Below are 19,402 nucleotides of genomic sequence, written 5' to 3' on the forward strand. Positions count from 1 at the left end.
CTGTGTTATATGCTACTTGGCTGTGCTATATTTCTGTGCTGTATCTGTGCATCATAAATCATGGTATGTGTTAAAGAGGGGGTTCCACTGAGACTCTTTCACCTGGGGCCCTCAAAAACCTGGAGCCGGCCCTGGCTTCACTGATTGGTCAGGCCCGGCCGTGAACAATCAGCGACAGTCGCAGTACGCCCACGAATTGGCGCGGAATTTGAACTACGCTTCGCTAATTGGTGCCGGCCGGCCGAATACTTTGCATAAATTGCATTATTCTGAAAACTTCATAAATAAACTACATACATATTCTAGAATACCCTATGCATTATAATCGGGCCACCATCTAGTATATATATATATATATATATATATATATATATATATATATATATATATATATATTCTTTGGATGCAGATTCTTCTCTATTTTAGTGATACATTTGTTGCAGAGACCTGTCATGTGGGAATAACTAGGCAAGTTTCCTTCTATCAGGGCTCTTCCACCTTTTATATTCTGTTGGGCATAACATACAGTTATGTGGATGCCACTAATGTTAATTCTGTAGAAACATAATAAATGTACACATAGTATATAACAGTAAATTTTTCAAGGACATTAATTTGGTTACCGTTTTACCTCAATGCTTTGCAAGAAAACAGATTTTTTTTTTGTCTGAAGACAGTGTTGATCACTGATGATAATAATTTATTAAAATGTAAAAATATGAATTTTATTTTATTAAAATGTACCATCTTTCATGCATTCGATCTTGTTCTAAGAATAATGATGCAAGCAGTTATATATGTCTGGATTGCATTAGTAATTCTGAGCCTGAGACCTTAATATGTGTAGATTTAAGATTAGATTGAAAAGAAGAATGTGACAGACACTTTCAAATTGAACTATGTACAGGAGAAAATATTTAAAATAAATATAAATTCCAGGATCAGATGTGATGCTCTATTACTGAAGGAAGGCAGGAGTGTGAAACACTGAACGTGCTCAAGCATATCTTTACCCAAAGATGTTGCATACATAACAATCATAGGGTAGAAATAGTAACACCATAAAACTAGACAATGCTATTATAAATAAAGCATTAGACATAGTTGTAAATTGCAACTGCTGTTGCTTTATGGGATAGTGATCTAATGGTGTGGATGGGTCTGATTTATAAGGAAAATAATTGGCAAGTCCTATCGATAGCCTTTGGTGTAAGAAAAAATAACTAAAAAAAATCACTTTCTCCAGTATCATGTAAGATATCATGAAAGATATTGGCCTGCAGCAAGTGTGTTACTTGATTATCCTACATCGTGTGTGTTGGAGTGCATGCTCGCAGGAAATGACTACAGTAGTCAAAGATGAAAACGTCAGGTAGAATCCTCAAGATACTTTGTGATAGTTGGAAACTTATTTGTTATGGCAAAAAACATTACTTCCATAGCACATCTTGTTTCATTCAGTCTTTGTACATTTGGGAGCAAACCCTGTCAGCCAGTCAATAGGATTTACAATAAAGTCATATAATGCTCATCTTTGAGACAAGCTGTGTCTAAGACATTTATGGCCTTAAGTCTTTTAGTCTGACATCAATCAGAGGTTAGATATCTTACGGATTTTTATCCCGGCTAAATTACAGGCTGAGATGCTGTACAAGTATAGCCATGCATGCTTTTTTTATTCAGTGTTATGACAACCAATTTTCTTAAAAAAATTAATTATATCTGTTTTACAATATATGCAATATAAAAAAATGAGAACATGTATACCCTTCCAGAGCCCATTACAGATATTGTATAGGGTTATTAAAATTACAAAATAAAATACAAAATGCTGAAAGAAATGCATTTCCTACTTTGCCAACATGTTGTATCTATCCTGTGTATTTTGAGTATTTTCCCTTTCCTAGGTAAATTTAAGTAAATGTATATTAATGGTGTAAAAAACATCTGCTCTGGGTGCTCAAAGCCACGGGTCTACCTCTTGTTGGTTGCTCCCTTTCTTATTTCCTCTCCACTGTGTAAGAAGCAGCAATCTTCTCCTCTCATGTCTTTCTGTCCTCTATTTAAAAAAGTTGTTCATTCCCATTTTTTGTTCAAAGTGTCACAGTATTTGGCTTTAGCTGTTGTGTTCTGACTAAGGTGGAAGATAAAGAGAAGACCAGCGTGGAATCTTGGAAAGGTTACAGAAGAAAAGTTGAGGAGCGGTACTTTAGTCCAGTTTTTTTATTAGCATTTTTAGAGCACACTGGGGCCCTTTGTTACAGGAAGAAAACCTGATAAAAATACACTAGGAGGATGTTTTTGTGCTGTAGGAGATTTCTGAACATGTTTAGGGAACCTGTAGGTAAGCAGAGCGGATAGACATGATCCTGATATGTAAGGGAGTTAACACTTTCTTCCAATGAGACCAAATATTCAAATGTATTAATGACTTATGAAAAAGTTGCTTACATATATCAATTAAAATGTAAAACAAAATATTTATGTAAATTATTGAAAACTAATTTCTCCCATGTAATGTCGTTAGATTTTATGGTTGGATTTACCAATTACTTCATTTGGCAAAATCACCACAGTCATGTTGAACATGTATGTAATTTTTCCATGTAATTGTAGTTCAAAAGTGCCATAAATACAATATTAGACTCAAAGTTTATTAGACTATATGATATAAAACGCATTCAGACATTCATTGTTCTCATCTTACTAGACTTTGCACTAAATCCAAATAGTACATTTTACAACCTTTGTAATTATTTTACGGTCAGATCAAAAATCTCTTTGAAATAAGACAAGGATATTTAGGCTTTATTTTATTCAGCACGCAAATTGCTTCATTACCATTACTTTAATTTTCTTTTACAATTCTTTGGAAAAGCAATATCTAATGACAGCATAAAACAAGTAATAATGTACAGCAGTTTTTAGCTCAGTCCGCTATTCAAATGCATAAAACATATGGTAAATATGTATACCTTTATGACCTGTCTAGAAGGAAAGCATCACTTGCAAAGTTGGAGACAAGATACATAATGTACTTAGTACTTTAAAATAGTTTTTGCAAAATTGAACTGTTTCTGAATATACAATGCGTCTGTGTAAGCCACAATTAAGTTAAAAAGCATAGATTGTATCATTGCCCTTCCATGCTGATAACAGCAAGAATTTTAATGGCATACTGTACACTGGAGTGCATCCTCAGGCTAAAACTAGTGTGATTATGCAAATTACTTACACTATAGTGACACTGGTTTGTCAAAATGGGATTTTTATTATCAAGCCATATTAAAATGACTACTTCACGTTGTCAGTACAAATTATCCACTTATATGTAGTCTAAAAAAAGCCTCAATGTTCTTGTATATAAATTTAGTATTTTGAAGCAATTCTGGAGTATTTATTTGTATGACTCATTGTTCTTCTTCTTATAAGCAATATATCTGCCCAGCAATTTTTCTACAGAAATCATATATAAACAAATGTGCCCAACACCGGCTGTGGGTACAGGACACGTCACTGTCAAATTCACATCGACACCAACTGAGGTCAAGCTATAAAGCTGAAGTAGCCAGCAAGAACAAACTCAGATTAGTGTACAATTATCAAGCAATCAAAACAACATTAATAAAAGGGCAAGCCTTCCTCAGAAACCTGGGTAAAGTATAAATAAAGAAAGCTAAATGGAAGTAAAGACACATTCCCAACCATATACTGTAAATAAAATCTGTACTAATTGGGGGACTAAAAGAAAAGTATTTTAGTTATTCATCTGCACATTCTAAGTAGAAATACAGACTGAAGTGGACACAAATGGCTATTCTGGTTCATAATTGCTATTTTTTATGAATATGACCACTTGGCTGAATGTTTAGAAAATGTACTAAGCACATTCTGTATTGAAAATGAATTCTAGAATGCATTGATATTTTTCACATCACTACCTAGATACTGGCACTAGGATTCTTTAGGAAGCCAAGCAACTGGTCATTATGTCTTGGCTGGGAGGGGAAACTGGAAAAACTATAGGAAACCCATACAAACATGGGGAGATCAAATGGCATGTAAATATTGCCCTTGGTCATGACCTTGGTGCTGAAAGTCTACAGTGCTAGCCTAAATTCAGCTTCACTAAGGGTACCGTCTCACAGTGGCACTTTGATCGCTACGACGGCACGATCCGTGACGTTCCTTCGATATCCATACGATATCTCTGTGTCTGACATGCAGCAGCGATCAGGGACCCTGCTGAGAATCGTACGTCGTAGCAGATCGTTTGGAACTTTCTTTCGTCGCTGGATCTCCCGCTGTCATCGTTGGATCAGTGTGTGTGACACCGATCCAACGATGCGTTCGCTTGTAACCAGGGTAAACATCGGGTTACTAAGCACAGGGCCGCGCTTAGTAACCCGATGTTTACCCTGGTTACCATCGTAAATGTAAAAAAAAAAAAACAGTACATACTCACATTCCGGTGTCCGTCAGGTCCCTTGCCGTCTGCTTCCCACACTGACTGACTGACGGCCGTAAAGTGAAAGCACATCGGTGACGTAACCGCTGCTTTCACTTTACGGCCGGCAGTCAGTCAGTGCGGGAAGCAGACGGCAAGGGACCTGACGGACACCGGAATGTGAGTATGTACTGTTTGTTTTTTTTTACATTTACGATGGTAACCAGGGTAAACATCGGGTTACTAAGCGCGGCCCTGTGCTTAGTAACCCGATGTTTACCCTGGTTACCCGGGGACCTCGGCATCGTTGGTCGCTGGAGAGCTGTCTGTGTGACAGCTCCCCAGTGACCACACAACGACTTACCAACGATCACGGCCAGGTCGTATCGCTGGTCGTGATCGTTGGTAAATCGTTTTGTGTAACGGTACTCTAAGTTAGTCTGTATGAAGGATTTTCATCCTATTAAGTAACTATAATAATGAAAATATTTGTAACATACTTTCCTTACAAAGGGTTTGATACTATTAGTAATATACTATTGAATTTGTGATAATGATCTTTGCAGAGAGAAAGTGTGTTATTTGCCACCAGACTGTAAACTGAACAACTGTGAGGATTGTTTTAAATGTGGCATAGGACTATACTTTTTGGCGTAATGAAAATAATAAATTCCACAGATGGTGAGCTGCATGTCTCCATGTATTTATATTAAGGAGATATTTTCTTGCCAAAAGAGAGGCTCTGATAAGGTATTTGAGTGGTGATCTGCATTAAGGGAAACACAGAGACTTTTCCATAGCGAGTGAAATGCAGCTGAAGAGATGGATGTCTCAATACTCAGCCTACAGGAAACCAGTGATGCCCATGTGTTGGAGGTGCTGATTTCCTACAGATTGGATATTGTGACACTGCTGTCTTGCTGGCTGTTTGCTATGGAGCTGAGCCAACAACAGAGTGTGCACTGTGGTTGTGCTTATCACACAATAGATAGCTCGCAGGGACACAGCATGGAGTAGACCAACCATTGAAACGAGCATCACTGATGACACCTAATTTCAAGGAGGCAGGCAGAGGCTGCCTAAAGCCCCCGTCTCACATAGCGAGGTCGCTAGCGAGATCGCTGCTGAGTCACAAGTTTTGTGACGCAACAGCGACCTCAGTAGCGATCTCGCTATGTTTGACACGTAACAGCGACCAGGCCCCTGCTGTGAGATCGCTGGTCGTGTCGGAATGGCCTGGACCTTTTTTTGGTCGTTGAGGTCACGCTGACATCGCTGGATCGGTGTGTGTGACATGGATTCAGCGATGTCTTCGCTGGTAACCAGGGTAAACATCAGGTTACTAAGCGCAGGGCCGCGCTTAGTAACCCGATGTTTACCCTGGTTACCATCGTAAATGTAAAAAATAACAAACAGTACATACTCACCATCTGATGTCCGTCAGGTCCCTTGCCGTCCGCTTCCTGCTCTGACTGAGTGCCGCCGTACAGTGAGAGCAGAGCGCAGCGGTGACGTCACCGCTGCGCTCTGCTCTCACTGTACGGCGGGACTCAGTCAGAGCGGGAAGCAGACGGCAAGGGACCTGATGGACATCAGATGGTGAGTATGTACTGTTTGTTTTTTTTGGTAACCAGGGTAAATATCAGGTTACTAAGCGCGGCCCTGCGCTTAATAACCCGATGTTTACCCTGGTTACCCGGGTGCTGCAGGGGGACTTCGGCATCGTTGAAGACAGTTTCAACGATGCCGAAGTCGTTCCCCTGATTGTTGGTCGCTGGAGAGAGCTGTCTGTGTGACAGCTCCCCAGCGACCACACAACGACTTACCAACGATCACGGCCAGGTCGTATCGCTGGTCGTGATCGTTGGTAAATCGTTTTGTGTGACGGTACCTTTATTGACACTAAGGATGCACTGGGATACTCAAAAAAGCTTTAATACAAAGGGAGTGAACAAGAAAACAGAATAGAAGTCTGAGATTGTTTTTTTCGTGACAAGTTGTAATTCTTACTAGTGGTAATTGTAGTTTGTTATGATTTGCATTTATTCATAAAAAATATCCCCCAAAATCTACACAAGCAATTTATTTAGGGGCCACATTTGAAGTGATTTTAAGTGGCATATGTGACAGAAAATGCACAAAATTGAAACCATTTTAAAAGCACTAAGCACAAAGTGCTCAAAACTACACTCAAGAAAAGTATTAAATCTTTAGGGGCTTCACCAAAATTAAAGCAGTATGTAAGAAAAAAAATGAAACTGTTACCTTTTCCCAACAAAATGTTGGTTGAGCCCTAAAACTGAACATTTTTAAAAGGGTTATAGGAGAAAATGGACCATACAATTTGTTATCCAGTTTCTCCTGAGTACACCAACATATGGTGGACAACTACTGTTTGGATGCACGGCAAGGCTTGAAAGGAAACAAGCACCGTTTGACTTTTTGTAAAATTGGCTATAATAGATAGCTGACAACATGTCTCAGAGCCTCAGATGTGCCTAAAAAATAAAAAAAACACAAGAGAACCCATTTTGCAAACTGCACCCCTCAAGGAATTTATCTAGGTGTTGGGCACCTTGAACCCATTGTTACTTCACAGAATTTGATACTGTTGAACAGTGAAAATGGAAAATGAAAAAAATTCATTTTTCCACAAAAATGTTTCATTTTAACAAGAGTAACAGGAGAAAATTGACCCCAAAATTTGTTGTGCAATTTCTTCTGAGTAGGTAGAAAGCCCATGTGTGTTGGAAATCTACTTTTTGGGAACACGGTAGTGCTTGGAAGTGAAAGAATGCTATTTGATATTTGGAGCGCAAAATTGACTGGAATGATAATGGACACCATGTCGTGTTTGAAATGCCACTGCTCTGTCTAAACAGTGGAAACCCCCCACAAGAGACCACATTTGGCAAACTACACCCCTCAAGTATGTAGATAACCCATTTGCAGTTAAAATCTACTGTTTGGGCACAGGGTTTGGAAAAGAAAGAGCTACATTTTGACTTTTAAAGCACAAAATTACCTGGTACAAACAGCGGATGCCATGTCGTGTTTGCAGAGCCCCTGATGTGCCTAAACATAGTAAACCCCCACAAATGACTATTTTAGGAAACTACAGCTCTCAAAGAGTTTATCTTGAGCTGTGGTGAGCACCTTGAACCCACATGTGCATTACAGAGTTTGATAACACTGAGCAGTGAAAATAAAAAAAATCATTTTTTAAGTATTAGCAAATGCAAGGCTTGGAAAGGAAGGAGCGCCGTTTGACTTTTGAAGCTCAAAATTGTCTGGAGCAAAAGGCAGACACCATGTCACATATGCAGTGCCACTGTGCAATTTCTCCTGAGTATGCAGATACACAATAAGTGGTGAAAAACTAATGATTGCTTACAAGGCAGGGCTTTGAAGGGAAACAACACCATTTGTCTTTTAGAGCTGAAAATTGACTGGACAAGATATTGGATGACATGTCGCATTTGTAGAGCCCATGATGTAACTAAACAGTAGACACCCTCCACAAGTGACCTCATTTTGGAAACTATGCCCCTCAAGGAATTTATCTAAAGGTGTGGGGAGCACCTTGATCTGCAGGTGCCTCAAAAAACTTTATAACATTGAGCCATGAAAATAAAAAAAAATCATTTTCTCTCAAAAATGTTGTGTTATCCCTAACTGTTTTTTTTCACCAGGGTAAACAGGAGAAAATGAATGGTGCAATTTTTTGCACAATTTCTCCTGTATATGATGATGTCCCATGTGTGATGGGAAACTATGGTATGGGCACACAGCCGAGCCCCAAAATGAAGGAGCAATATTTTTGAGAGCAGACTTTGATGGAATGGTCTATGGCTGCCTTGTTGATTTTGAAGAGCCCCTTGGGTGCCTAAACAGTGAAAACCCCAAACAAGTATCCCCTTCTTGGAAACTACACCCCATAAGGAATGTATCTAGAGGTATGGTGACTACCTTGAACCAGTAGGAACTTCACAAAATTTTATAACATTGAGCCATGGAAATAAAAAAAAGTCATTTTTCTAAAAAAGGTTGCTTTAGCCTCAAATTTTTCCTTTTACAAAGGAAAAGAGGAGAAAATGAATGGTACAATGTTTTGCACAATTTCTCCTGTGTACACAAATACCTCATATGTGGTCAAAAACTACTTGTGAGGCACAGTGCAAAGCTTATAAGGGAAGGAGAGCCATATTGTAGTGCAGATTTGGTTGTTATAGGTTGCAGATGCGATGACCCCCTGGAATAGCCCATGAGGTTCCAGAATAGCAAAATCCTCTTTAAAAATGATGCCTTTTTACAAACTACTATTCTGAATTAATTCATCTAAGGGTGTAGTGATCATCTTGACACAACGGATGTTTCACAGAATGTTATACCAAGAAAAATTGATTACATTTTTACCTCAAAAATGTAGTTTTAGGCTATGTGCACACGTTGTAGAATTGCCGCGGAAATTTCCACGGCAATTCTGCAACTCCCTGCTGCGGGAAATACACATGCAGAATTGGCATGCATATTCTCGCTAAACACTAGCGTTTTCAAGCGTAATTAGGTTGTAGAATGCTAGCATTTTCTTTAGCATCGCTTGGAAAACTGATTGACAGGTTGGTCACACTTGTCAAACATAGTGTTTGACAAGTGTGACCAACTTTTTACTATTGATTCTGCCTATGCAGCATCAATAGTAAAAATATATTCTCACCTTCCGCATCCCTCGCAGCCTTCCCGCTCCTTGTGATGCTCCCATTCCCAGTAAAGCCTAGTGGCAATGACCTCAGATGATGTAGCGGTCTCACGAGACCGCTACATCATCACATGTCATTGTCGTGAGGCATTACTGGGAATGGGAGCGTCGCGGGGAGCGGGAAGGCTGCGGGGGCTGCCGGAAGGTGAGAATATCACGATTTTTTATTTTAATTCTTTTTTTTTTACAGGTATATGGTTCCCAAGGCTTGGAGGAGAGTCTCCACTCATCCAACCTGGGTACCAACCACACATGATCCGCTTACTTCCCTCATGGTAGGCATAGCCCCATGCGGGAAGTAAGCAGATAAATGCATTCCTATGTGTGTGGAATCCCTGCGATTCCGCACAAAGAATGAACATGCTGCATTTTTTCCGGAATGCGATTCCGCTGCGGGAAAAGACGCAGCATGTGCACAAAAATGCGGAATGCATTAAAAATGATGGGGTGCTTATGTAAGTTTTTTTAGCATTTTTTTACTGCGGAAAACGGCAAAAAAAGCGCTAAAAAGTTTGAACTAGTGCACATAGCCTAAGCCACAGATTTTACATTTTTACAGGGTAAAAGTGGATGGTATATTAATACAGTGTGATACAGTGGGGGAAATAATTATTTGACCCCATGTTGATTTTGTAAGTTTGCCCACTAATAACGACATGAACAGTCTATAATTTTAAGGGTAGGTTAATTTTAACATTGAGAGATAGAATATTAAAAATAAAATTCAGACAATCATATTGTATACATTATTTACAGGTCCTTCTCAAAAAATTAGCATATAGTGTAAAATTTCATTATTTACCATAATGTAATGATTACAATTAAACTTTCATATATTATAGATTCATTATCCACCAACTGAAATTTGTCAGGTCTTTTATTGTTTTAATACTGATGATTTTGGCATACAACTCCTGATAACCCAAAAAACCTGTCTCAATAAATTAGCATATCAAGAAAAGGTTCTCTAAACGACCTATTACCCTAATCTTCTGAATCAACTAATTAACTCTAAACACATGCAAAAGATACCTGAGGCTTTTAAAAACTCCCTGCCTGGTTCATTACTCAAAACCCCCATCATGGGTAAGACTAGCGACCTGACAGATGTCAAGAAGGCCATCATTGACACCCTCAAGCAAGAGGGTAAGACCCAGAAAGAAATTTCTCAACAAATAGGCTGTTCCCAGAGTGCTGTATCAAGGCACCTCAATGGTAAGTCTGTTGGAAGGAAACAATGTGGCAGAAAACGCTGTACAACGAGAAGAGGTGACCGGACCCTGAGGAAGATTGTGGAGAAGGACCGATTCCAGACCTTGGGGAACCTGAGGAAGCAGTGGACTGAGTCTGGTGTGGAAACATCCAGAGCCACCGTGCACAGGCGTGTGCAGGAAATGGGCTACAGGTGCCGCATTCCCCAGGTAAAGCCACTTTTGAACCATAAACAGCGGCAGAAGCGCCTGACCTGGGCTACAGAGAAGCAGCACTGGACTGTTGCTAAGTGGTCCCAAGTACTTTTTTCTGATGAAAGCAAATTTTGCATGTCATTCGGAAATCAAGGTGCCAGAGTCTGGAGGAAGACTGGGGAGAAGGAAATGCCAAAATGCCTGAAGTCCAGTGTCAAGTACCCACAGTCAGTGATGGTGTGGGGTGCCATGTCAGCTGCTGGTGTTGGTCCACTGTGTTTCATCAAGGGCAGGGTCAATGCAGCTAGCTATCAGGAGATTTTGGAGCACTTCATGCTTCCATCGGCTGAAATGCTTTATGGAGATGAAGATTTCATTTTTCAGCACGACCTGGCACCTGCTCACAGTGCCAAAACCACTGGTAAATGGTTTACTGACCATGGTATTACTGTGCTCAATTGGCCTGCCAACTCTCCTGACCTGAACCCCATAGAGAATCTGTGGGATATTGTGAAGAGAAAGTTGAGAGACGCAAGACCCAACACTCTGGATGAGCTTAAGGCCGCTATTGAAGCATCCTGGGCCTCCATAACATCTCAGCAGTGTCACAGGCTGATTGCCTCCATGCCACGCCGCATTGAAGCAGTCATTTCTGCCAAAGGATTCCCGACCAAGTATTGAGTGCATAACTGAACATTATTATTTGATGGTTTTTTTGTTTGTTATTAAAAAACACTTTTATTTGATTGGACGGGTGAAATATGCTAATTTATTGAGACAGGTTTTTTTGGGTTATCAGGAGTTGTATGCCAAAATCATCAGTATTAAAACAATAAAAGACCTGACAAATTTCAGTTGGTGGATAATGAATCTATAATATATGAAAGTTTAATTGTAATCATTACATTATGGTAAATAATGAAATTTTACACTATATGCTAATTTTTTGAGAAGGACCTGTAGATATATTTGCATTTTGCAGTGAGACTTAAATATTTGATCCCCTACCAACCGTTAAGAGTTCTGGCTCCTAAAGACCAGTTAGACACTCCTAATCCACTGATTACCTGCATTAAAGGCAGCTTTATAAAAGCCTTCTGTCCACAGACTCAATTAATCAGTCATATTAAATGATTCACAGGAACAATATCAACAAAAGTAATAGAACTGCCAATCGCATAGTTACTATCAAGGAAAATATGCTCCAAAGAATAAAAAAAGAAGAAACTCCACCTATTTAATTACCTTAAATTGTCTGTCATCCACTTCCGTCCGGACATCCTCGAATTCCACAATCCACCGTGCCACACAGGAAGCAAGCCAACCGCCATATTGGAATACCCAAGTGATGGATATTCCAATATGGCACCCACTAGTGGTACCAGTCTGTCTGTTGCTCCCTGTCTCCCCTCTCTTCTGTCCCTCGCTCCCCATCTCCCCTCTCCGTCGCTCCCCATCTCCCCTCGCTCCTCCTGATCCTCTCCATTGGTCCCCTCACTCTTCTCCATCGCGCCCCATCTCCCATCGCTGCTCCTGCTCCTCTCTGTCACTCCCCTTGCTCTTTGCCGCAGCCCCCCATCTCCCCTCACTCTTCCCGCCAACAATCCTAGCGGCAGCGGCCATGTTGGCAGGACAGAGTGATGATCGCCGCTTACATAGATGAGAGCAGGTGCAGCAGATAGATACCGGAGTGCAGAAGTGCAAGGAGCAGAGAGCGGTGGAGATGGTGAGCTGCGGGGCTCCAGAGGAATACCGTATGCTATGATGGAGGCCCGATGCTATCGCATTGGGAGGGTGGTGACGTGCCGATGTGGGCAGGCATTGCAGCATGCCCCCATTGGCATGTCACCACCCTCCCGATGCTGTTGCATTGGGCCTCCACCTAGTTTATATATATAGTTTTAAACTCTTAACACTAGGACTACTGGACTCGTGACCCCGCCTAGAACTACTGAAAGGAGTCATTTTGACTCCTTGCTTGTTTTCGTTTATTTTTAGAGTTTCATTTGCGGTTATTTATTAATAATTATATTTTTTGTAATGTATTATTATTGTGAGATCCAACAGTAATGCTTTTGATTGTTTTTTTTCTGCTTTTCTTATTTTTCTACAGAAAATAACAATAATTATAATAGACGTTTTTCAAACATTTTTTTTAATTCAAGTGCACACATATAAACAACAACTGAAGAACAAAAAGCAGAGAAAATGTAGGTGGAGGAGCATAAAAATGAAAATATGGCGCAGAATTCACCTTCTAAACATTTGGTGTTTCGCATTTTAGGCATTGCCTTTGATTTATGGCAGTACATTGCCCACACAAAGACTTACCACAAGTCTTACAATTGCCGACAGATCTATTTTTCTTGCACTTTTCTTTGATCTGGCAAAATTTTGTTTAAACCATCACTTCTGAACATGTAGAAACTTGGGACGTGGAACCCTTTTCCCTATCTGTGACATAAGGACCACTCAACTCTCTCACAAGCGTTTGCAAAAATGCCTTGCGTGACATTTTTTGGTGGGTAATCTTGAATATTATACATGCATTTATACCCGCAAAGTCTAAGGCATTTTCAAATGCATGAACAGGCCATCTCCTTGTGGATGTTCGTGTGGTATATTTTCGTGCCATCTGATCCACTACATCTACTCCATATTTTGTTTCATTGTAAAACTTTACCGTTTCTGGAGTTTTTTTTAGCGGAATCAGACGCAACAACAACATCTGGATGGACGGAACTCAAAATGACAACATTTTTGTTGGGCTTTCCTTGATATACTGTAAGTGTAAAATTGTCTTCATTTATAAACACTTTAGTGTTGTACAATTCCTTTTTCATGGATTTTATTTCTTTAGGCACTTCTCGCCTTATCTTATTCAGTGTTCCCACGATGGTTGTTCCTTTGCTTTTTAGCTGTTTAGCTAATTTTACTGAAGTAAAATAATTATCGGTTGTAACATTGCGACCTTTTTTCAAAAACGGGTCCAATAACTTCATTACCGCATGGTCAGCTAAACGGTCCTCAGCACGGCGTGTGTCATCTTTGCCTAGATAAGGGAAGCCATTTGCCAGATATTTGCTGTCCTTATCAACAGCTAGCCAATATTTGTGGCCATATTTATCTGGTTTGGAAGGCATGTACTGCGTGAATGGACACCTAGTTTTGCTTGGGAAAAGTTGCTCATCCGCCGTTATGTATGGGCCAGGTTTGTAACACGCAATACAATTTGCAATAAACCTGTCCCACACAGTAGAAAATAGAGCAAACTTGTCCGTTTGCAGTCTCTCCGATCGAGTAGATTTCTCATCAAATCTGAGAAACCTCATAATTTCAACAAAGCGGTCCCTAGACATTGTCGCTTTGCAAAACGGTATTCCCCAGTCATTACACCAAATACTGCTAATCGAGTGACGGTTCGTGCCAGATATTCCACGAGCATAGAATATTGCAATGAACGCATCTAGCTCCTCATCAGATAGAGTAAACTGTAAATTATTGTTCCTGCATGCTTCTGCAAGTGTACAGTTCTTTATATGTGTCAATATATATGAATCAAAAAATAAATGCCATGCGCTCAAAGGACTATCGATAATGATATTTCTTCTGGCGTATCCTGTAGGGCCAGGTGCTTCTCGAAGAATATTTTGGCTGTCATGCCTACCAGGCAAGTGTTGTCCAATTTCAACAAGTTTCCATTGAATACCATCCGCTGAAACTAGTATTCCTTCAGATTCGCCTTCTCTGGTGTTTGTTGTTGCATTACCTTCGCCGCCATCGTTATCTGTTGTTCTTTCATTGCTGGGACGTTTTGCTGATTTTTTCTGTCCACGACCAGGAGGATGGTCACGAGGCAACATAACTGCATGAGCCCGATCCCCAGTTGATGTGCTTGGAATATCTGGAAAAAAGTTGATGAATATTTAGAATTTTTGTTTTGTAAGGGTCCGTGCATACTGGCTCGATTAGCGGCGGAATATCCGACCAGATATTCTCACCACAATCCGGCCCGTACCTGCCCGCTCAGGTACAGAGCGGAGTTTCATACCTGAAGCTCCGCTCCGAACCCCGGGCTGGAGCCGCTGTCTGGGACGGAGCCGTGCTCGCGCGTAAGCAAGCGCTGCTCTGTCCCTGACAGCGGCTCCAGCCCGGGGTTCGGAGCGGAGATTCAGGCATGAGCGGGCAGGTACGGCCTGTATTGCGGCAAGAATATCCAGATGGCTATTCAGCCAGAATTCTGCTAGTGTGCACAGGCCCTAACTCAGTGTGTGGAAGAACAAATAAATACACATAACTACTTACCTTCTGGATTTGTTCCTTCTGAGTCTTCAGATTCACTTGATATGTTCTGAGGAATGAAATCTTCATCACTGTCAGAATCAAATACATGTTCCTGCAATTCGGATTCCGATTCATCCTCCGGTATGGATTGCAAAGTAGCCAGAATATCCTGAGGCTTTATCAAACGTCTTCTCTCCATATTCCTCACAAATTCCATAATTCTATATAGTTCCCTGCTGAAAAATAGAAATGAAATGAAAACTAAAAGAAATAATAACTGTTCTGCCACCTTGAAAAGTAGGTGGGCTGAATCAGTTGACAGACAGCTAAACTATTTCATAACAATTCATACCTGTATGAGTCTTCAGAGCTCGTATGTCTGCGTCTGTTCTCTTTGTCTCTTCAGCTGAACTGAAAGTAAAGTTACTATCCAGAATACTGTCTCCTGCTAGGACCTTAGAAAAACACCACCCTTCATTAGCATAAGATAAGAGCCTAGAGTAAACAAGCTATTTTGTTCAGCATTACACAGTAATACAAGCAGGTAAAAAACAAGGAAAATGTGAAAAGTTGACATGTAAATTGAACTACATCTATATGAACATCAGGGTAAATAAGACAGAGTGAAAAAATTATGCACAAAACTTTATAGCAACATTTAGTGACAAAAGGACCTCAAAATATAGTAGGGAGTCAAAATGACTCCCTTCAGTAGTTCTTGGTAAATTTTGAAAAAAACGCGCACATTTTTTACCAAAATTATTTATTCTCACAAAATCTTTTTTCACATCATATTTGAGGAAAAGTCACCGAGTTTCAAGACGGAATTCTAAAAAATGTAGTCACAGAAGAGAAATAAAAAATGAAAGGAGTCAAAATGACTCCATCAGTAGTTCTAGTGTTAACCCTGGAGCTTTTTTCATTTTTCATTTTTGTTTTTCTCTCCCCTTCTTTCCAGAGCCATAACTTTTTTATTTTTCCATCAATATGGTAATGTGAGGGTTTATTTTTTGTAGGACGAGTTGTAATTTTGAATGATATCATTGGTTTTACCATGTCTTGTAATAGAAAATGGGAAAATAATTCCAAGTGTGATGAAATTGCAAAAAAAGTGCAATCCCACACTAGTTTTTTGTTTGGCTTTTTTGCTTGGTTCACTGAATGCTAAAACTCATCTGCAATTATGATTGTCCAAGTCATTACGAGTTCATAGACACCAAACATGTCTAGGTTCTATTTTGTCTAAGTGGTGAAAAAAAATTCCAAAATTTGCTAAAAAAAAAAGGCGCAATTTTCCGATACCCGTAGTGTCTCCATTTTTCATGATCTGGTTTGGGTGAGGGCTTGTTTTGTGCATACCAAGCTGATGTTTTTAATAATATCACTTTTGTGCAGATACGTTCTTTTGATCGCCCGTTATTGCATTTTAATGCAATGTTGCGGCGACCAAAAAAAGTAATTTTGGTGTTTTGATCTTTTTTCTTGCTGCGCAGTTTAGCGATCAGGTTAATCCTTTTTTATTGATAGATCGGGCGATTCTGAAAGCGGCAATACCAAATATGTGTAGGTTTGGTTTTATTTTTATTGTTTTATTTTGATTGGGGCGAAAAGGTGGTGATTTGAACTTTTATTTTATTTTATTTTTTTATACTTTTAAACACATTTTTTTTTGGCATGCTTCAATAGCCATGCTTCATAGGAGGCTAAAAGCATGCACTACACAATTGCCTCTGCTACATAGAGGTGAAGCACAGATCACCTCTAAGTAGCAGAAATGTAGCATTGCTACGAGCGCCATCCACAGGGTGGTGCTCATAGCAATCAGCTATCAATAACCATAGAGGTCTCAAGGAGACCTCAGGTTGTTATGGCAATGCACTGATGACCCCCGATCATGTGACAGGGGTCAGCGGTGCGACTGCCTCCGGCCGCGCTTCCGGCAGCGCTTCCGGCAGCGCTCGTTAAATGCCGCTGTCAGAGTTTGACAGCGGCATTTAACTAGTGAATGGGCACGGGCGTATCGTGATTCCACTCGCTCCCATTTTGGCCACATGTCAGCTGTTTAAAACAGCTGATATGTCGCGGTTTTGAGGTGGGCTCACAGCTGGAGCCCACCTCAAAGCGGGGGATGCTGCCAGCTGATGTACTATCCCATCAGCTGGCAGAAAGGGGTTAACAAGTAAAAAAGGAGTGCTGGCTTCATACTATAATGCAAAAACAGAATAAATTTATTCAAAACAATGCACATAAAAACAAAACATATTAATCAGAGATAAACAAAGAAGGATTCATATATTCACCCTGGGAACATGATTTTAACCCCTTCACCCCCAAGGGTGGTTTGCACGTTAATGACCGGGCCAATTTTTACAATTCTGACCACTGTCCCTTTATGAGGTTATAACTCTGGAACGCTTCAACGGATCTTGGCGATTCTGACATTGTTTTCTCGTGACATATTGTACTTCATGATAGTGGTAAAATTTCTTCGATATAACTTGCGTTTATTTGTGAAAAAAACGAATATTTGGCAAAAATTTTGAAAATTTCGCAATTTTCCAACTTTGAATTTCTATGCCCTTAAATCACAGACATATGTCACGCAAAATACTTAATAAGTAACATTTCCCACATGTCTACTTTACATCAGCACAATTTTGGAACCAAAATTTTTTTATAAGGGTTAAAAGTTGACCAGCAATTTCTCATTTTTACAACACCATTTTTTTTTAGGGACCACATCTCATTTGAAGTCATTTTGAGGGGTCTATATGATAGAAAATACCCAAGTGTGACACCATTCTAAAAACTGCACCCCTCAAGGTACTCAAAACCACTTTCAAGAAGTTTATTAACCCTTCAGGTGTTTCACAGGAATTTTTGGAATGTTTAAATAAAAATAAACATTTAACTTTTTTCACACAAAATTTGTTTCAGCTCCAATTTGTTTTATTTTACCAAGGGTAACAGGAGAAAATAGACCCCAAAATTTGTTGTACAATTCGTCCTGAGTACGCTGATACCCCATATGTGGGTGTAAACCATTGTTTGGGCGCAGGGCAGAGCTCGGAAGGAAAGGAGCGCCATTTGACTTTTCAATGCAAAATTGACTGGAATTGAGATGGGACGCCATGTTGCATTTGGAGAGCCCCTGATGTGCCTAAACATTGAAACCCCCCACAAGTGACACCATTTTGGAAAGTAGACCCCCTAAGGATCTTATCTAGATGTGTGTTGAGCACTTTGACCCAACAAGTGCTTCACAGAAGTTTATAATGCAGAGCCGTAAAAATAAAAATCATATTTTTTCACAAAAAATGATCTTTTCGCCCCCATTTTTTTATTTCCCCAAGGGTAAGAGAAGAAATTAGATGACAAAAGTTGTTGTGCAATTTGTCCTGAGTACGACGATACCCCATATGTGGGGGTAAACCACTGTTTGGGCACATAGCAGAGCTCGGAAGGGAAGGAGCGCTATTTTACTTTTCAATGCAAAATTGACTGGAATTAAGATGGGATGCCATGTTGCGTTTGGAGAGCCCCTGATGTGCCTAAACATTAAAAACCCCCACAAGTGACACCATTTTGGAAAGTAGACCCCCTAAGGAACTTATCTAGATGTGTGGTGAGCACTTTGACCCAACAAGTGCTTCACAGAAGTTTATAATGCAGAGACGTAAAAATAAAAAATCATATTTTTTCACAAAAATGATCTTTTCGCCCCCAATTTTTTATTTTCCCAAGGGTAAGAGAAGAAATTGGACCCCAAAAATTGTTGTGCAATTTGTCCTGAGTACGCTGATACCCCATATGTGGGTGTAAACCATTGTTTGGGCGCAGGGCAGAGCTCGGAAGGGAAGGAGCGCCATTTGACTTTTCAATGCAAAATTGACTGGAATTGAGATGGGTCGCCATGTTGTGTTTGGAGAGCCCCTGATGTGCCTAAACATTGAAACCCCCCACAAGTGACACTATTTTGGAAAGTAGACCCCTTAAGGAACTTATCTAGATGTGTGTTGAGCACTTTGACCCAACAAGTGCTTCACAAAAGTTTATAATGCAGAGCCGTAAAAATAAAAATCATATTTTTTCACAAAAATGATCTTTTCGCCCCCATTTTTTTATTTCCCCAAGGGTAAGAGAAGAAATTAGACCACAAAAGTTGTTGTGCAATTTGTCCTGAATACGACGATACCCCATATGTGGGGGTAAACCACTGTTTGGGCGCATAGCAGAGCTCGGAAGGGAAGGAGCGCTATTTTACTTTTCAATGCAAAATTGACTGGAATTAAGATGGGATGCCATGTTGCGTTTGGAGAGCCCCTGATGTGCCTAAACATTAAAAACCCCCACAAGTGACACCATTTTGGAAAGTAGACCCCCTAAGGAACTTATCTAGATGTGTTTTGATAGCTTTGAACCCCCAAGTGTTTCACTACAGTTTATAACGCAGAGCCGTGAAAATAAAAATTCTTTTTTTTTTTCACAAAAATGAATTTAGCCCCC

The 19,402-nt window shown here is 40.0% G+C and overlaps 1 protein-coding gene across 1 annotated transcript in view; it reads right to left on the bottom strand.

Annotated features, from left to right (window-relative positions):
• Positions 1-15,287, bottom strand: part of LOC143817563 (uncharacterized) — a 41,340-nt gene extending 26,053 nt beyond the window's left edge. The window contains exons 1-3 of the mRNA XM_077299056.1: positions 15,249-15,287; positions 14,918-15,132; positions 13,760-14,516 (exon numbers count right to left, since the gene is read on the bottom strand). Of these exons, the coding sequence (XP_077155171.1) occupies positions 13,760-14,516; positions 14,918-15,113 (953 nt within the window). The 5' untranslated portion in view covers positions 15,114-15,132; positions 15,249-15,287. The remainder of the gene's footprint in view (positions 1-13,759; positions 14,517-14,917; positions 15,133-15,248) is intronic.
• Positions 15,288-19,402: the final 4,115 nt, after the last annotated feature.

This window comes from Ranitomeya variabilis, chromosome 3 (genome assembly GCF_051348905.1).
Source record: "Ranitomeya variabilis isolate aRanVar5 chromosome 3, aRanVar5.hap1, whole genome shotgun sequence".
Taxonomy (NCBI): domain Eukaryota; kingdom Metazoa; phylum Chordata; class Amphibia; order Anura; family Dendrobatidae; genus Ranitomeya; species Ranitomeya variabilis.